The sequence below is a fragment of the Perognathus longimembris genome, chromosome 12 (assembly GCF_023159225.1).
Source record: "Perognathus longimembris pacificus isolate PPM17 chromosome 12, ASM2315922v1, whole genome shotgun sequence".
Classification (NCBI taxonomy): Eukaryota; Metazoa; Chordata; class Mammalia; order Rodentia; family Heteromyidae; genus Perognathus; species Perognathus longimembris.
Window position 1 is genome coordinate 62,091,270 of NC_063172.1, and position 20,159 is coordinate 62,111,428.

The following is a 20,159-nucleotide window of genomic DNA, read 5'->3' on the forward strand; positions in this document are numbered from 1 at the left end:
TACTTTCACTCTAATGTTAGATGTAGGTGTAAAATGATAAAAATGGTGATAATCATGGGACGAAAGCACAAAAGGGAGGGAGGGGGGCATCTTGCTGACCGGGAGAAATAAAACCTTAAGAGACATTGAGTCAGAGACTGTCTGTGCTCTGAGATATTTAAATAAAGAGCTTGCCTGTGAAGTGCTCAAATCGAGTGAAATCTAGTGAAAGAGGAATGCTATTTTGTTGGGTCTCTGACTGTAACCTGTTGGTACAAGCGCACATTTGCATTTCATTTTCACTGCACAGCTGCAGTCTCTGTAGCTACAGGCCGCATGCCTCATTTGTTTTGCTTTTCCCCAAATGTCTAACACAGTCTAGAACTCATCCACTGAATAGATAAATAACGTCAAGCCCCCAAGGAGACAATATTTGCATCCTAGCTTCCATTTTGTAATATCTACTTTTATGTTTCCTTTAAAATGAATGGGTTGTGGCTTTCACAATTTCTTCAATGAGCTCTGCATTTACTGAATCGGAATGCTAAAATCCAGAATCATGCCTTCTCCCGCGTGCTTTCCTTCCATGGCTACATGTATGGAGGCTTACTCCAGGGTGACAATATCAACATGCCACTAAATTAGAGAGAAAGGAAATATTATTCTGAGTTGGTAACAAGAATCGTGACAGCCCATGCTAAACGCTTACAAGGGCACTTTTGTTCCTCATGTTTTCTTTCTTTCTTTCTGTAATTTATTTATTTTTCTTGCATGTGTGCCTTCAGGCTGGCTGTAACATGATCCACGTGGCCTGGGCGAAGCCCCGCCCACTCGGGGACAGCTGGTGCAGGGTCCCTGTTCCATCTGGCTTGTGGGGAGCCCTGCCCCATCCTCCCAGGGGTCCCATTCTCCCAGGGGTCCCGCCACATTCTGCCCCCCCCCTTGTTACACACCCGCTGTCTTCTGGGAGTGGGACTCCAACTATTATTATCCTCTTCATTAGCACAGTCTAGTAATTGCTTTTGAAAAGTGATTGGCTATTACTGTTGTTTCTTTCGGTTTGGTTCAGTTCTGTATTTTGAAACAGGGTCTCACAATGTAGCCCAGACTAGCCTTGAACTGTCAATCCTCCTGCCTCAGCCTTCCAAGTACAGGGATCACAGGCTTAATGTCACCATGTCCATTTAGAACATATGTTTTGGTCAATAGCATTTTATACCGATTTGGATATCTTCTTCATAAAACTCTAGAGATACTGTAGAGGTAAAAACTTTAACATTTAGCATGTTTTTAGCCTTCATATGTAAACTTCTGGGATGGCAATCACAGTGTCACTTGGTATTTTCAGTGACACTAGTTTACTGCTAGCCTGACAAGTATGATCTCATTTGATCTAATAGCCCCAAACTTCCACCTTACAAATGTCCACACTGAGGTGAACATGAAACTTCAGAACTAGAAGCCAGGGTCCCTGGCAACTAGCTCAACTCTCTCCTACCTTTGTGTCATTAAAACAATGCTGAGCACAGGCATTGGGAATCTGAGAATCCAGGTTTGAAGCCAGCCCAGGCAGGAAAGCTGTGAGACTCTTACCTCCCATCAACTACCAAAAAAGGATGGAAGAGGAGCCCAGATCCTGAGTTCAAGCCCAGGGCCAGGGCACGTGCATATGCGCGCGCGCGCGCGCACACACACACACACCACACACACACAACACACACACACACACACAAAACACACACACACAAAACGCACATACAACACACACACACACAGAGGCATGCAAATTTAAAAAGTTGGAAATTATCAAAAGCAATTTTTTATATAACTTTCTTTCTCATCAATATCTGAAATTAAGAACACATATACTGAAGGAGGAAGGGGAAATGTAATCTTAATTTTCAATGAATATTTTATGAAACTCCAAAAATTGAGGGAGGGGTGGGGGAGAATGATAAAAGACGTGATATTATTCAAGATGCATTGTACTTACAAGATGACACATTGCATGGTAACCCTTTGGTACACTACTTAAAGATTAAAAACAACTAAAGAGGAAGAACACATGCCCCGCTGGGTGCTGGTAGCTATAATCTTAGCTAGCAAGGATTTGGTGGCCCAGAAGTCCAAAGGACTCCATCTCATTACAAAAGGCTGGGCACACAGAGAAGGCACTTGTCTTCTGAGCTATGCAAAAAGTTCTAAGAGGGGATTGTGGTTCAGGTTCAGGACAGACTAGCCAAAAATTATATCAAACATAATTATACTACAAAGAGCTAGACGTATGGTTCAAGTAGTAGAAATGTGAAACCTAGCAAATGTGGAGCCCTACGTTTAAATCCTTGTACCATCAAAAGAAACATACACACACACGCATGTGCGTGCTAAAATGGCTATATGGTTTTTCTTTTCTTTTTTCAACTGTCAAGGTGATGTACAGAGGGATTACAGTTAGATACATTATGTAGTGAATACATTTCTTGTCCAACTTGTTACCCCCTCCCCCATTTTTCTCCTACCTTCCTTCCTTCCCAATTCTATCCCCACCAAGTTATACAGTTAGTTCACAATACATTGTTTTGTAAGTATTGATGTTGCATTGGTTTGCCTTTTACCTTTTTGTCTCACCCCTTTAATGTTCCCTTCCCTTCGCTAATTCAGACAGACATATATACAATACTCAGGGTACCAGAATCAAAGACAGTGACAACAGGGGTTAAACCATAGGGAAGATGGACAGGAGAACAAAGAAATAATTTCACATAGCATGTTGAAAATAACAGCATCCATGATACACAACTCGCCTCCGTATTTTGGTGGCGCACACACCACGATTGTCATGGAGGGGGAGGGGGACCCACCACGCAGCGGGCTATTTGTTTTGTAAATTTAGAAAACGTAGCATTCACCTTTGAAGTTCATTTGACTACTGTGTTATTGTTCAACTTGAACTTAGAACTTTAATTCCTAAACCTGTTGGTCTTTTTGATATCAAATGAGGTTGTGAAAAAGCCTGATGGCCTACTAGTTCTTGTGCAGGTCATTTTGAAGACGGGCACATTGGCAGAATCACGGGCGGGGGAATGGGGGGAAGCGACTGAAAGAAAAGCAAGACAGCAGAGGCATGCTGTGGCGGAGGTGATGTCTCCTTTGAGCAGGAGGAGAAGGAGGTGTCTGCCCACGAGCCAAAAGCACAGGCCACAGAGAAGGCAGGGAAGCAGCTACTGTTGACTGGAATCTTGAAGCAAGTGAGTTGATAGGATAGACGGAACCCAGCAGGAAAGAGCTGAGAGGAGGCCGACTGAATTGTCCCTGTGACACTGTCATGGTATCACTGAGCTGGGAGTGCCTAGGAGAATCTGCACTTGGAGAACAAGGCGACATGGGAAGCTAGAATGTGGATGTGGACCTTATTGAAACTGCCCAAGCTGAATTTTCACAAGCCATCAGGGTTCATCTTCCTCCGTTCTCCTGTACACCTTTACAAACATGTCCCTCAAAATGCAGGCTGTGGTTGGCTTCCTAGAACTGAGTGGGTGGCTCTCCGCAAGCTCTGAAATACAGGTTTTTAACACTTCAGATCAGGAATACTCTAAAATGGGACTTCTATAGGCTTGCTTCAGTCCTCCTGTAAGAACAATTCCTTGTGAACTTTTAAAATTCAAGAACTGTGCTGTTCTTTGCATATTAATGATACTTAAGCTGCTAGAATAATCCTCTAGGTTTAAATACAAAGTCCCTAACAAGTGTTTAATGGTGAGTTCTTTGTCCTTGAAGTATAGCCTGTTTTTAATCTATGAGATGAGATAAATCAGAGACTTCTTTTTATCTGCCTTTGCCCTGCATGCTGACATATTCAAAGATAAATTAATTAGTGAAAATTATATTTACAGTAGTTAGACATGAACATTTATCCAATGTTAGATAACAGCAAAATCTTTCTTATCCCTCTTATTCAAAAGAGTGTTCTTTTTACATCTGAAAGAACAATGGAATGGAATAATGATCACTAGTAAGCAAATTCTTCTTTCTCTTCACTTCTAATGTCTCATCCTATTTTAATTGATTGATGAAGGGCAGAAGGCAGTAGATGGTAATAGAAATATACAAAGAAAATAGTGTCAATTATCTCAATGTTTATCATCACCCCCATGCTTTCTGAATTCTAGCAGGTGATCACTCTAGTCACAACCCCCCTTTCTTCTTGGGGCCTGCAGGTCCCTAGATGTTGGGGATTCATCTTGGCCTTAAGGGGGGAAGGGCGATGAGAGCACTCTCGAGACGCCGCCCTTCCCCCAGCCCTGGGGCAGTGTGGAAGTGAGCCACACCTATCTCCTTCTGGGTCCGGAACCAGAAGGGGTAGCTTTGAGACCATCCCCCACCTTGCGCCAGCGAGCACATGTGCTCCCTTTTTCGAGGGCTTTGCCCAGAGGGCGGTACTATGGGAAGTGACGTTAGCCCATGAGGGAGGTCCTTGGGAGCTGCTCTTGGATGGACAAGCTCGCCAGCCTATCGCCAGCTCCTGCTCAATCCTCGTCATCATCGTTATATTACTGTGAGCCCCTCCCGATTAAATCAGGTTGCTCTCCGAAGAGCATGTCCGAGATCCGTCTGCGCCTGGCTTCCTTGGTGGGTAAGGAGGGAGGAAAAGGGGATCTCGTTCGGCCACGTGCACCTTAGGCTTGCCCGTGTCCCTTCGCTCCACCTTGGCCGCCCGTGGGTCGGGCGCCCAGGGGAGAAGGTGAAAAGGGGAGCACTGATAAGGGAGTAAGCTTAACATCCCCGCACCAGGGGAGGTGAATCTAGCCCAGCACCTAGAGAATGTTATGATCTTAAGAAGTTAAGAAATCTGAAGCTGCATCACCCTGACATGTTTTACTACACATACAGAATATAATGGTTTCAATGTTTCAAATGTTTCATGTTAACCTTTCATCCTCTTATTCGAAGGACAGCTCAGCCCACACCCCTGCAATGATGCAGGACCGAGGAGGTGAGCTTTGCCATCCAGTAGAACCAAACAGACCAAGGTAGATGGAAAAGAGTCTAAACTGTATAGTACATGATGTCATGACTAGCTATCAGACAGCATGTTTACAGAGGCTGACTGCTGCACTCAGGAAAAAAGTCATAATCACAAAGAAAATATGCACCTTGTTTTACTTACATTTTTTGTGTTGGTACCTGTCTATGAATGTTCAACTTAAACTCTATGTTAAATATTCCAAACTGTTAGTAACATAATTGACCAGTATGCTTAGGAATCACAAGGACTTCATTCTAAAAAACCACTACACTGTGAATTCCAAAACAAAATTAACCTGAATAAACTGTTAAATATTTTTAAAATTTAAGTTTTATAATCATGTCTTCATTTCACAATTACAATTTTAAAGATATGCAGCACACTCGGGTACACACGAATATACAAAAAACCAATACAAACACCCCCCCCACACACACACAATGTACAACAAACTAAAGGCTATATATTGATGATTACTTAGTTGACTGCTTGAAGTATAAAAGCTAAATCCCAGAAACCTTTTATAGAGTCAACTTAAGAGCCATTTACATACATAAACCTAGAGCTATATAAACTTAAATCACAGCTTCTAGAAGTTTCCTAGAAGTGATGTTCCACCCCGACTCTACCCTTGGTTAGAGAGAGCAGGAAATCACAAACCCGTACCTCTTTGTTGCCCACTCTCTGCATGGCATCGCCCAGGTGGAAATAAAATCGCCCATCATCAGTGCCAGGAGCTCCAGATTCTATTCCTTCCTATGGAACAGACAGTGTTAGTATTTTGAAAGGAATTAAATAGGAGATTTATCTCTTAATTTACACAGATTCTTGCATATGAAATAAAGTATTAGAGAAAAAAATCTAAGTAACAGAAAAAGACACCTCATTATTTAAAAAAGTAAGAAGGTCGCTGGTCACCTTTATAATGCAAAAGCAAGAGTCACAAAGTTCTATTTCATAATATATTTATCAGTTGTTAATAGTGGAATAATCCAGAAAGTCCAACACGATCATATTACCTGTTTTCAATGTGGGAACAATCGTATTTCAATATTTCAAATAATTTCTCTAGCTGGGCTTCTTTCACATTTATTTTGTTCTCCAAATCTGACCATATGCCATCTAAGTCTTTTATTCCTGAACCAAAATGTTTAATTGCTCATGTTTGAAATGATGGCAGCCCACCTGCGAGTCATATTTTTCTGCACTCAAAACACACGTGTCATGACTTTTTAATGAAGCTTTTTATAAAACTTACAGAAGAATTAAAGCCAATTGGAATTGTGAGGAATGTAATTCTTATTAAATCATTCCTGTTCTCAAACATTCAGCTGATTTTTTTTTTTGATCTCTCCCACAAGCACTGGATTGAGATTTATATTCCAAAGGAGTTTGAGAGAGAGAGAGCGACAGACACAGACAGATGCAGAGACAGAGACAGAGAGACATGCAGAGAGACAGAGAGACAGAGACAGAGGCAGAGACAGAGACAGAGAGACATGCAGAGAGAGAGACAGAGACAGAGGCAGAGACAGAGATAGGCAGAGAGAGACAGAGAGAGAGACACAGAGAGAGATATAATGAGCTTGAAAAAGAAGAAACAGAGAAGGAAGTGAGGGAGAGGAGAGGATTAAAGCATCAAAATGAAAAGTCTCAAATGTCAAGACTTCTCCAAATCTGCATCTTTGAGGTCTCTTCACTTGGAAGAAATTATCCTTCACCAAGAGGAAATTTTACTTGCATAATGTTAGAAAGCAAGTGGCACAATGACTGAAGGATGTCACTCAAGCATTATTGTTTGGTAAATAAACTACAAGGTCCACCCATCACTTCCTGCCCCTGGTTTGGTTTATGAAGCTGTGACAGCTCGAAGAGGCCTTCCTAGAGCAAAAGAAATGGAAGGCCAATTCCTCAGTTGGAGAAACCCAAAGTCCTGCAGAGCCCTGTGAAGGAATACAAAGGTCTGTAGCAGCCAGGTGACAGCCACGGTGAAGGGTACCACCACTCCACTCCATGTCCCAGAGCTGAAATGCAGACACAACGGTTCAAGAGGAACTAGAACTCTGCATGATTACACAACATGTGCAGATTCTCAAAGCAAGCAATTAGAGTGGCTTTTAATAGATGTGTGGCATCGAAATAAAACACCAACCTATCTGCAATCAGCGGACTGCTATTTGGACATCTATGTCTGAAGTTATATAAAAGAAAACAACCATAAGAGGAGAATATATTGCTTCCAGAAAACAAGCACTCACAGCTATTGTTACCCACAATACTGATAATATTTAAATCAAAATTAAACACACATGCTATGTGTACACACACACATAGCTGTGTACACACACACATATTTTTTAGTGCCAGAACTAGGCCTTGAATTTACAGCCTCCCACTCTGGCTTGGCTCAAGGCTGGTATGGTACTCTACTACTTGAGCCATAGGTCTACTTCCAGATTTTTATGAGTTGATTGGAGAGAAGTCTCATGGATTTATCTTCCTGGGCTAGCTTCAAACCGGGGTTTTTCACATTTCAGCCGCCTGAGTAGCCACCATTGACTAGAAAGTGCTATAAAATGTAGGAATGACTTTCTCAGTCACATGACCACATTGGAGGTTCATGTGTCTCACTGCTACCACATTAAATTATAGAGAGAAGAAATACTTCTGTCATGGCAGAGAGTTCTGTTGAAATATCCTGAGCAAAAAAAAAAAAAAAAAAATCCAGTAATTCTGGTGTTAATAAGGATTTAATTAGGCATGGGGGGGGGGGTACTAACATGTTTTAATTTTACTGGCTTGAGCATTCCAATCGGCATTATAGGACCTGACATTTTCAGTCTGCCTTGGTTACCCCACTTTTCAAAGGCAGCTGTGAGCCCTATTCAGAGCAGACTTCATATATAATTAACTTGTAAAATAAATGTTTGACACGCTGTCCATATTTTACAATATTGTGTCAATTGTGTTTGTCTACTGTTGCCTTTTCTATGTGTGCCTGCCCTGGGACTTGAACTCAGGGCCTGGGTGCCATCCCTGAGCTTTTTTTGCCCCCAAGAACCACAGCTCTGCTTCCAGCTTTTTTGGGTTTTTTTAAAGTGATTAATTGGAGATAAGATTCTCACTGACTTTCCTGCTTTGGATGGTTTCAAAGCACAATCCTCAGATCTCAACCGTCTGAGTAGCTAGAATTACAGCCACTTGAGTCTGGTTACTCTTGCCATTATTTAAAAAGTCACAAGTTTCGTTTTCCCAAGTGTCTTCTGTCTTTACCGAAGTGTCTCTGCGCTCATGATACCCATTCATACACACTGTTAGTTCCCGCTGCCTGGGAACATCTTCATTGAAGGTGCACATTCCAACAACGGAGCCTCAGCAGAGCCCACCAAGCAGCCTCGCAGGCTGAAGCGAGGGTGTCCACGTGAGTCCCGAGAGTCAGAAGAGGAGAGGAAGCACAGGCCCAGCTACCTTTAAGTAGGGGATGCTCTCCGCGATCTTGTTCTGTGCTTTCAGGATGAAGCCATAATGCACCATGGCAAACCCATCCTTGGGTGTCACGTTCAGAACCTAAAGCCAGAGAAAACAAAAAGCCACTGTGATGCATAGAAATCGGGTAGAAATGACCTGACCATCAAAAGAGATTTTAATTGGTTTTTCTGTTCTTGGATTGGAGGGTGACATTCTGCCTCAAAACACAAACAGTACTTTCTTTATTAAAATCATTAAGGTTAAATGTGTCTATTTCGTCCCAACTCAACATGCTTTCACATGGCCACGTGGATTGTTCCAGAATAAAGCCCAGAGAGAGATGGCACTGCACTGACCATGCAAATCAACCAAAGATCTGCCAGTGGAGACGACTTTAACATATATATTTCTTAGTGATTATAGGTAATTGCCTCAAATTTGCTGTGTTTGAAGAACCTCTGAATAGTTATTATACATGGCTTTACGTGTATGTCCTATACCTGACTTGAATTAAGAGAAATTTGTATTTTTATATTAGATTTAGTATATCAAGATTTATTTGAGTAGAAACTTCTTGAGTGCCCAGCATGATGTATAACATTGTGACAAAACCAAGGTAAATATTTTATCCAAACTACATCATAGATCTGTTGCAGATTAAAGAGGAATTATGCAAAATACCTTTAAGTTAAATAGTAGAAAAAAAAAGCAAAATGACAACATTCAGCTTGTGGAGCTGCTTAGGCAAATATACGTGTGGGCCAGAAGAGAAAAACGAAGTGTGATGGAGCCAAGTGCCAGCGTCTCAAGACCGTAATCCTAGCTAGCTGCACAGGAGGGCAGCATGGAAGGATTGGGGTGGCTCAAAGCCAACCTGGACAAAAAAGTCTGCAAGGCTCATAAATCCAATTAACCACCGCAAAGCCTTTGTGGAGTTGTGGCTCAAGAGTAGAATGCCAGCCTTGAGTGAAAATAGCCCATGCACGCGCGCATGCGCGCGCACACACACACACACACACACACACACACACACACACACACACACACACACACAGTGTGATGGGCCAAGCAAAGATGCATGTCCCATGTCTTCTCATCCTGAGCCAGAGAAGCTAAGGAGAAGACACCGGAGACCTTTCGTCTGAGGAGAAAGGTGAAGGGCGAGGACACCGGGCCCACAGTCAATGCACCGTGCTTCCTTGATCCTCATCCACCACAACCTTGCAAAGGTATGGAGTGGTGCTCGTCCACTTTGGTGCAAATCCCATCATCCCTCCCTCCCCATCTTATTGCAGCTGTAGACCCTCTGCGTTCCCGAGGCCCATTCTCCCCACGGGGCCGTGAGGGGACTCGTGAACTCTTGGGTCAGATCGCATCCCTCTTCTGGTACATTTCACTTAGAAGAAAGACCATCTCCAAGGCCCCGACCTTTCAGGGCTCCTCCACTGCCCAAGAGGCTCACTGGTCTCTGAGTTGCCCATGGCAAGACAAAGGCAGCTTGCTTGAAGACTTTGCGATTTACAACACGCTTTGGTTTCCCCTCCAGTATCCAAGTGTCGGACCCACTTACCAGGAGGAGAAGCCCCTTGCTCCAAGGCCGCCCACCACCTAGCCTCTCCGAAGACACACCTCATCCCCGCACTCCTCCAGCTCCCCCTGCTTTATCCTGCTTCAGTCTTCTTCATCCTACTTAGCACAGCTGACTACTTATGTGTTTCCTTCTCCTCAGCAAGCTCTGCCAGGAGTCTGAGTTGTTCACTGCTTATCCAGAGGTCCGCTCCTTGCTTATCCTGTTGTTCAGATGTTTCTCACTCAGGCGCTCTGCGCAGGCTGCGCTCTTTTTCCCAGTGAGATCTCCGGAAGCACAGGCTCTGCACGTTCCGTGTCATCCCCAGCCATGGCTCCCAGCTAGACAGTGAGCAGAAGCTCAAGGCGCACCCCCAGAATGGAGGGGATGGACACAGATCAGGTTTCTGACAGTACAGCTATGCAGGGAGGACTCTAATTATTACAGCAACACAGATGACATTTCTGCCTACTGGAGACACCCTGCCACCACCTCAAGTAATTAATAAATCCAGTTAATTACTAGGCATTTCAGAAGATACTGAACTCTTCTAGGCCTTGGATCTAAAACGTGGATGAGATATATTCTTCTCGGGGGATGTCAAGCAAGGAGATGCACTCACAACCGACTCAGAGTCAGTTGTTTATTTGACTGTATTTATTTTTATATTATATTTCATAAGAATACCTATTCTATTTTCATATCTCATATAAAATAATATACTTAAATATATTTGTATGTAAAATATACATAGCACTGACACCACAATAAACTAGTATAGTTGACATTTCTATATCCAGTACAAGTATATAAATCCACACACCGCCTATTGCAGTATGTGCTTGAGTATCTCTGGAATGGAAGTTTAAAGACATTGCTATTAACAGCAGGAAGCACAGAAGAGCTGACACCAAGGGGGTGGGGGGGGTGTTGTGTGTTTGGGACTTGAGGAAGGAGAGAGGAGAGCAAGGCCACAAGCAGTAAATCAGGTTACAAAGCAAGAGAGGTAAACACTGAGTAGAGAGAAGGCAAATTAACAGCACAGAGGGACGGCACCAAACTGTCACCTCCAGGAAGGCCCCTGGGGTGTTTATTTAATCAGCTACTTTCTCAGCCAGTACATGGGACCCTTCATAACTGTGCTATGTGTGAAGGGTCAGCCTAACGTGCAGGGGCTGGAAGGAATCAGACAGTGTTTGGCTCTGGAGCAGGGCTGGCTGGAGAGGTGAGCACCATCGTTAAGTGGAAGGGATACCCAGACCCCCAAAGCTGCAGGTGTGAGGGACTTCCCATCATTCCAAAGCCAGTTGCTTTTGAAAGAAGCAGACAAAACCCAGAACGGGAACTAGTGATGTTTTACAAAATTGCTCACAACCAGAAACCCACAAAAAAAATGTAAATTCCTGTATTAGTTATCTGAAAACAACCTTGGACACACAAATAAAGACATCAGAATAAACTTGGGCTAAAGAAAGAGACTCTGGAGCCAAGCCTGGAGTCCTAGCTCCTCAGGAGGCTGAGATCTGGGGATTATAGTTTGAAGCCAGCCCAGGCTGGAAGGTCTACGAGACTCTTATCTCCATTTAATCACAGAAAACACCAGAAGTGGGGGTGTAGCTCAAGTGGTAGAGCCACTTTAGCCTTGAGCAAAAGGAGCTCAGAGACAGCGCACAGACCAAGTGCTTCAGGACCATCAGAGAGACAGACAGAAAAATTCATTAGACACAGTTCACTTGTGAAGAAATTAAAAGAGAAGAAAAGGGCAACTCCTAAACTTATTTTCAATTTATTAAAGTTTCTTTAAAAAGAAACCCACTCAGTTGTATAAAATGGCCCTATCTTATAGGTTTTCCATCTTTTCATGGTCAATAGATGATATTATGATTTCAAGTACATAAACAATGGGGGTAAACTTAATTTTACAGGGAGATGTAAGATGCTTCACTTAGTTGAAATTGTTAGGTAAAAGGGGTGAATACATTCAAGGAAGGGTTTTTTTGTTTTTTAAGTTGAGAAAGGACAAATCCATATTGTGGTAGAGATCCTAGTGACTTTCTTGTATCCTACCCTAAATTCATGTGTGCTTGGCACTCAGTCAGCACTTCACTATGTTTTTTTAGACTGATAGAAGGGAAAGGGAAAGGAAGGATATGAGGGAATTAAAATAAGAAAAAATTCTATGAGGAAGGAGGTAGGGAGGCAGGAAGAGAAGGACCAAAGAGAAAAGGAAAAATTTTTAAAGGAAGGAGAGAAGAATAGGAAGGAAGAAAGGAACAAAAGGAAGGAAGGGAGGGAGGGAAGATATGGAGGGGAGGAGGGAGGGAGGGAGAAGGGGAAGAGGAAAAGAAGGAGGGGAGGGAGAGATCAAGGAGAGGGAGGGTGGGAAGGAAAGAAATGTACAGAAATACATGCATACTTCCATCTTTGTGGCTTCTGAGAGTGGTAGAATCGTAGATATGTCTGTTAGCGTTTGACACTTGTTATATTCACAAGATCCTCCATCATGGAGACAGGTGATGCTGCTCAGGAAACCCTGGATGACGAGGTGATAGGTGTTGGCCGTTGGCCCTTACGAAGCAACGGGTCTCGCATGGACATGGAACTATCTTAGGATCTGGAACAGGCTTTAGGGAGACACCACACATTATCAGCACTGTAGGCGCAATCTACCCATGCAGCTATTAGTGATGTCATAAAAAGCAAAAGTCTTCTGTTCTCTTAGAACATATAAAAATGATGATAAGCGTAAAGAAGAGACTGCTTCACAAGGCAATGGTTTTCAATTAAGCATGAGTAGCAATAAAGAGAGGCAAGCACCACCCTGCAAGCAGGCCAGGCCTCTGGATGGAGGATGAAATTGCTGTATTTGGTGGTGTTGTAAAGACAGAAGGAATCATATTGTCTAACATGGAGTAGTACTATTTTGATGTGAACAGCAGATGCTTGAAAGCCATCGATCTCCAGCCCTGAATTAACACATAACAAGGAAATGCATCCATCATTTTCCCCCACAGAGGCATTAGCTTTCTCCTGCTTTAAAGTTCATTTCACATCCTGCTTTATTCTGTACATTAATTTCCTCCTTACCTAAAGGAACCAGTTTCCTAGTTTTACAGTGGCTTGGGACTTAGTGGTTATCTATTAAAGTATCCCTTGTAAGGTAGAAATCCTGTCAAAGGCATTCTTGCCAGAAGATGGAAAGGTCAATTCCTTTCTGAAGAGCCAGTAACCCCACCCCGCCACAAGTCCAAAAGGCCCATGTGCCCGGGCTTTCCTCCAGACTTCTATTGCAAAGGTACAGATTGCGCGTTTCTTTTTATGTTCCTCTTCCTATCACAAACAATACTTTCAGTTGTATATGAGCTGGTAAGTATATAGTTTAAGGGAAAAAAAATCACAATTATAGTTCTGATGTTGTGTTAGGTAAAATTTAAACTCCTCTGATAAGAAAGGCATTGTAAAAATCAAGTTTTTAATTCTTAATTATAATAATAGCAGACATGGTGCTTAAGGGGACTAAGAGACTAGGTATGCTACATGTGATTTGCAAATAGCTGTAGAGGCTAACATCCAGTAGAAGATGGATCAATATCCAAGGCACGGGGACAGGATAAAACAGATACTCACCTCTTCGTACACCTTCTTGGCACTGTCATTGTCCCCCAGCAAGAGGTATCCCACTCCAAGGTCATTCTTTAAGGACATATCAGTGGGGAAAAGTTGAACTAATCTCTGCAGGGTAAGCAGGGAGCCTCTCATGTGACCTTATTTTAGGGAAGGAAAAATAGAAATTGAGACAGACATTCACACCTTTGTATTACAAACCCAAGTCATGACTGACTCTTCAACACAGAATGAAAACCAGCTTCCACCTGAACATCTTACTAAGAAATATTTTGTGGAATTCATGATGCAGTTGTGATGATGCCAACAATTTATCAGTAGAGAATATAAAATTAATTAAAGGCATGTTCATTTCCTATTAATACTTATTTCTTAGGCTTAAGAAAGTTTGTTGCCAATTCTACGTAAAAATGTTTTGCTGAAATATTTTTGGGTCTACGGCCACACCACCCTGAACACGCCCGATCTCGTCTGGAATATTTTTGGTTAGGTTTAAAATTATAGTAGAGGGTGGAGAAATTAAAACTGTTGACGATTTAAAGTTCAAGAACCTGGTATGAAGTATTAAGAGAAAAAAAATTGCACAGGACAGTACTCTGCTCCAGACACCATCTCTAGAGAACTGTCCTTATCTCTAGTACTGACCTAAACTTGGAGCAAAGAACACATCGTGCGGTGCTAGGGAGCCCCCTGGTGGACGATGGGGTACTGTGCAGTACGGGGAACGTTTATTCCAAAGGCAATCTGATGGAAATGGCTGAGGCCAACTCTCATGACTCCTTGCCACAGTTGGGAACACAAAATGTATACGAAAAAAAAGTGCTAAATAACACGGACCCTACCTGCAAAAGAAACTACTTAAAAGACTGACGTTGATTTAAAGTTAACATTAGCCAATGCCTACTTCCGTCACAAGCTATCTGGTGGGGAGCATCCCACAAACACTCGTGGCTGGAGGTCTGTATTCCAGCACCACCTGGCAATGGGTAGCTCGGCCAGTCATTCCCTCGCTCACAAGTAAGGCTTGAACTCGGGGCCTTGTGCTCTCGCTTGGCTCTCTCCACTCAAGGCTGGCACTCCACCATTTGAGCCGCTCCTACGCTTCTGGCATGTTGGTGGTTAGGTAGAGCTAAGAGTCTCACGGGCTCTTGTGCTTGGGCTGGGTGTCAACCATGATCCTCACTTCTTAGCCTTCTGAATAGCCAGGATTACAGGCATGAGCCACCTGCCCCTAGCTTCTCCCTCTTCCAGCCTCCTGTTAAGCATAACAAAGGTAAAGGCAAAATCCCACCTGCAGTCACTAGGCTGTCCCTTCTCTGCCTCTGAGACTCCTGTTCTACTGTAAGGCAACATTACCACCTTGACATGTGCCCTAAAATCTCTGCCCTGCGGCCTTCGAGCTCAGGGGACCTTGCTCCGCTGTCATTTCAGCACGAAGGACCACGCGTATTAAGGTACTGAGGAGGGATGTGGAGAAGGGCATGACTTCTTCACATGCAGTCTTCTTATCAGGCTGGGGATGGGGATGCCAAGGGAGGTACTGGACACAAAATTTAGGGGGTTCCCTAAATCTCCAACTCTGAACTGTATATTTCAATTCATCCTTTAAAAATTAAAACCAATGTACACATTCATGGCAAACAAAATCCTGACACTTTAAAAGCCAGGATCTAAGTGGCAGTACGCAGCGCCACCTGGAAAAATAGGTGTCCGTTACAATGGCTCTGCACCCTGGCAATGACTGCCACTGAACTCGGCCTGTCCGGAGCGCAGCAGGCCCAAGCCTGGCTAGTTTTGTGCTGTATGTTTGCCCTCTCGACTGAGCTTTATGAATGTAAGTCTAACAGACCATTTCTTACAGTTTCCCATCTCACTGGGGCTCTCCTCTCTATCCCTACATCCTGATCATCTACAAAAAAAGACACAATCTCCCTTTATTCTATAGCTCAGCACACTGATAAAAGTTAGCTGAAATGGGCACTGGTGGCTTGCTCCGATAGCCTTGGATTATTCAGGAGACTGAGATAGGAGGATCGCAGTTCAAAGTCAGCCCAGGTAGTAAAGTCGATGAGACGATCCTCGCTAATTAACCATCAAACAAAGTTGGAAGTGGAGCAGTGTGGCCCAAGTGGTAGAGTGCTGGTCTTGAGTAAAATAGCTCAAGGACAGTGCCCTGGCTCTGAGTTCAAGTATCAGGATCTACAGAGTAAAGGTCGGTTAACCCTATCACTCATCTAAGCAATACCCAGTCAGCAGAACAGTGACGCACAGGCCAGATCCTTGTCTCCTCCTTCAGATGGTAGGGACAAGAATCACAAGCCGGCTGACATGGAGTTAGCTGACAGCTAATCTTACACTGGCCTGGACACTGGCAGCTGGTGTCAGTCAAGAATATGTTTTTTTGTGTGTGTGTGGCCAGTCCTGGGCCTTGAACTCAGGGCCTGAGCACTGTCCCTGGCTTTCTTTTGCTCAAGGCTAGCACTCTGCCACTTGAGCCACAGCGCCACTTCTGGCCATTTTTTTTCTATATATGTGGTGCTGGGGAATCGAACCCAGGGCTTCAAGTATACGAGGCAAGCGCTCTTGCCGCTAGGCCACATTCCCAGCCCCAAGAATATGTTTTAAGCTGCAATTCCCAAACTGTTTCTAAGATTTCTTGATGATGAAAAAATAAATTTCCTAATATCTTGCTTGGTATAGCTTCAAATTTTACGGAGGGCTCCCTATTCCTAATATTCCTCAACAAAAATTATTCTGCTAGTTTTACCCTCTAGGAATCAGTTTGGTAGTTAAGAAAAGAATATGCTAACTCACTACGTGTTTCATTCTAGACCAACTAATTTATTAAATTACCCAAGCCCTGGGCATTTTATTATACTCACCTTTAAATTGGTGGACGAGGATGTAAACTGCTCGCCGCCTCTTTCTAAGTATTGAGGTTGGATTCTTACTTTAGTTTTAACAATGGCCAGTCACTGACAGTCAGATAAATTGGTGGAAATCAGTTACAAAACACAGATTTCCTCCTTAGTTTTCTGAGTCTGCCCCGCCTCCAGGCTCTTCAAGATAAAAGTGTGCTCCTTCCTACTGCATTAACTCCCAGTGCCTCACCTAGAAACTGCTGGCGTTCTGACCGCCGCTTCAGACTGAGCTGCACCAGGTCCGCGGGCGCCTCGGGCAGGCTGGCTGCCTCTTGGTAGGTCTCAATGGCTCTGCGCAGAATCTCATTACTCCTCCTCTTCTCAGCCAGGTCATCTTCACACTAGAGGAAAGACCGGGTTCATGTTCCAAGGCCAGCTACATTTCCAATTCCTCAAAATATTCATACAAAGTTAACTTTTTGTGATGCACTTTGCAAGACATTCGAGCCATATTAACCTTTCCTCTTTGTCAAGTGATACAGACTAGGGAAGCCAAACATCACATGGTTTTCATAATAGAAAGCACAGTGGGATGCTGAGCTGTGGATGAGAAGGAATGCCATAAAAGCAGAGTAATGCATAGCAAGAGAAGGGCTGATGAATTGGAAAGGGCCTATGAGTTGGAAATACTACACAGACTGAACTCTGGTCCACAGGTCCTACTCTTCCTTTTGTGTGTTCATTCTTTCACTAAACGATTCATTTGTTCATTCATCCATTTACAGCTATTTCTAGGGTTCTAGACATGTAGGAGACGAAGGAAACAAAACAAATGAAACCCAATGCTCCTTTTGCTTCCATTTTGGAAAGGACAGCATGACAGTATTGTAATAATAAGGAGGTCAAGTATCTGATGGTGGTAAGTGCTATGGGTAAAGACTGAGCAGGCTTAGAAATACTGGATGGAGCAGAAGAGCAGTTGTGAGTTTAAGCAAGAAAAGTGATGAGGGCCTGAGAGAGGAAGCAGTTTAGGAGGCTGGGTGGGAAGAGAGATCAACGAGAAGAAAAGCCACTGCACTGCAGGGGGCAAGGGAGCTGGGTAGGGGACTCAGGACCCGGGATGCTACTAAAATCCCTGCTACATTCAGAGAGGCAGAAAGACAGTGAGGGGGAAGTTGACAAGACCTGACCCCTATGTTAAAGGGGTCACTCTGGCCTTAGCAGTGATAACATGCCGACGGGATGAGGTCATTTCAGCAGAGAACCCAAGCAGGATTCGGCAGCAAGAAGGCAGCTACCCCATGCTGGTGGCCAGGGCTGGTAGTAGTGATGGAGGTGGTGGGAAGGGACAATTCCAAATACTTTCAAGATCAGAAGCAACAGAGACAGATGAACTGAACACAAACTAGACAGAAAGGAAGAGAGAAGTCAGGGATGAATTCAAGTGTTCAATGTGTGTGGCTACTTGATGGAACTGTTATTCCATGCTAATAAAAAGAGAGCACAGAAACAGGCTTAGGGTATGAATCAGGAGTAGAGTTTAGGACACATCAAGTCCAAGGGAAGATATGGCTCAGAGGTGTAATAGACGAAAGAGTCCAGAGTACAGGAAGAGGTCACCATTAGGGACATATACTCGGAATTGTCAAGGCTGTAGACAATATTTATTTAAAGCTAGGAAACTAGAAGTGTGTTGAGTATAGACAGAAAAAAGAAGTCAAAGAATTGGCACCCTACCCCCAAAGACCTTCCAGTTTCAGTGTCACATGATGTCAGGAAAATAGGGAAAGAGGAACAAGAAGGATGGAAATGTGAGGTAAGGAGAAAATGAAAACAAAACAATGGCCTTCAGGAGGTCAGGTGAGAAAAGGTTTCAAAGGAAGAGCTCAAATGTACTAAAGGTCAAGTTGGACTAGAAGAAAACTAGGATAGCATCACTGGGGACCGGAAGAGGTGGAGCCTCTGAGGGGGCGGGACAATGGGTTTGCCAGGGACTGCTTGAGGACATGTCTGTATTGCAAGTGGCTTCAAGAGAATTTAGGCCCTGAAAACACTAAAGGAAGGAGTAGGAGAAACACTTGGGCTCCTTGGCGCAGGATGGAACTTCCTTAACAAAGACCCAGAAAGGCTACAAGTCAAAGAAAGGTTGGACAAATGGGACTGCATCAAACTGCAGAGCTTCTGCATGGCAAAGGGCATAGCTCGCAAGATAAACAGAAAGCCCACAGACTGGGAGAAGATCTTTACCGGCCATTCAACGGACAAAGGCCTCATATCTAAAATATATGCAGAACTAAAAAAATTACCTTCCTCCAAAACAAAACCGCAAAGAACCAATAGCCCCCTCATCAGGTGGGCTAAAGACTTACAAAGAGACTTCTCTGATGAGGAAATGAGAATCGCCAAGAGACATATGAAAAAGTGCTCTACATCACTGGCCATAAAAGAAATGCAAATCAAAACAACATTGAGATTCCATCTCACCCCAGTAATAATGTCATATATCAAGAAAACTAACAATAACAATTGTTGGAGGGGATGTGGCCAAAAGGGAACCCTACTTCATTGTTGGTGGGAATGTAAACTGGTTCAGCCACTCTGGCAAGCAGTATGGAGATTCCTCAGAAGGCTAAATGTAGAACTCCCCTATGACCCAGCAACCCCACTTTTGGGTATCTATCCAAAAAACCACAAACAAAATCACAGTAAAGCCACCAGCACAACAATGTTCATTGCAGCGCAATTTGTCATAGCGAGAATCTGGAACCAACCTAGATGCTCCTCCGTAGACAAATGGATCAGGAAAATGTGGTACATATACACAATGGAATTTTATGCCTCTATCAGAAAGAATGACATTGCCCCATTTGTAAGGAAATGGAAGGACTTGGAAAAAATTATACTAAGTGAAGTGAGCCACACCCAAAGAAACATGGACTCTAGGGTCTCCCTTATTGGGAATAATTAGCACAGGTTTAGGCAAGTCACAGCAGAGGATCACAAGAGCCCAATAGCTATACCCTTATGATCACATAAGATGATGATAAGTGAAATGAACTCCATGTTATGGAAATGATTGTTATATCACAGTTGTAACTACTTTCAACGTCCCATGTGTATCTGTAGCTTCTACTATTGATGATGTTCTTGTATCACCTTCCTGTGATTGTATCTACACTATCTCTGTAATCTTATCTGAGTATATTGGAAACCGTGTATACTGGTATTAGTACTAAGAAATTGAAAGGGAATACCAAAATTGAGAGACACAGGGTAAAAAAAGAGAAACAACTACAAAAGCAATACTTGCAAAACTGTTTGGTGTAAGTGAACTGAACACCTCAGGGGGGGAAAGGGTAAGAGGGAAGGGGGAGAGGGGTGTGAGGGACAAGGTAACAAACAGTACAAGAAATGTATCCAATGTCTAACGTATGAAACTGGAACCTCTCTGTACATCAGTTTGATAATAAAAACTTTAAAAAAAAAGAGAGAATTTAGGAAGATAGAGGAAGAAACTGGTTCAAGGAATTTAATTGTACATGGAAACAGAGAAATGTGCCAGCTGCTAAAGGGGATGTGAAGACATGCGTGGAGGGATTGAAATATATATTTCAAATATACATATATATGTATG

At 43.3% G+C, this 20,159-nt stretch overlaps 1 protein-coding gene across 1 annotated transcript in view; it reads right to left on the reverse strand.

The window, feature by feature from the left end:
* The window catches only part of Asph (aspartate beta-hydroxylase), a 191,147-nt gene that overhangs the window by 31,429 nt on the left and 139,559 nt on the right, over nucleotides 1–20,159 (reverse strand). Inside the window, exons 19-22 of the mRNA XM_048358864.1 lie at nucleotides 16,776–16,926; nucleotides 13,668–13,804; nucleotides 8,474–8,572; nucleotides 5,672–5,761 (exon numbers count right to left, since the gene is read on the reverse strand). Coding sequence (XP_048214821.1) covers nucleotides 5,672–5,761; nucleotides 8,474–8,572; nucleotides 13,668–13,804; nucleotides 16,776–16,926 — 477 coding nt within the window. The remainder of the gene's footprint in view (nucleotides 1–5,671; nucleotides 5,762–8,473; nucleotides 8,573–13,667; nucleotides 13,805–16,775; nucleotides 16,927–20,159) is intronic.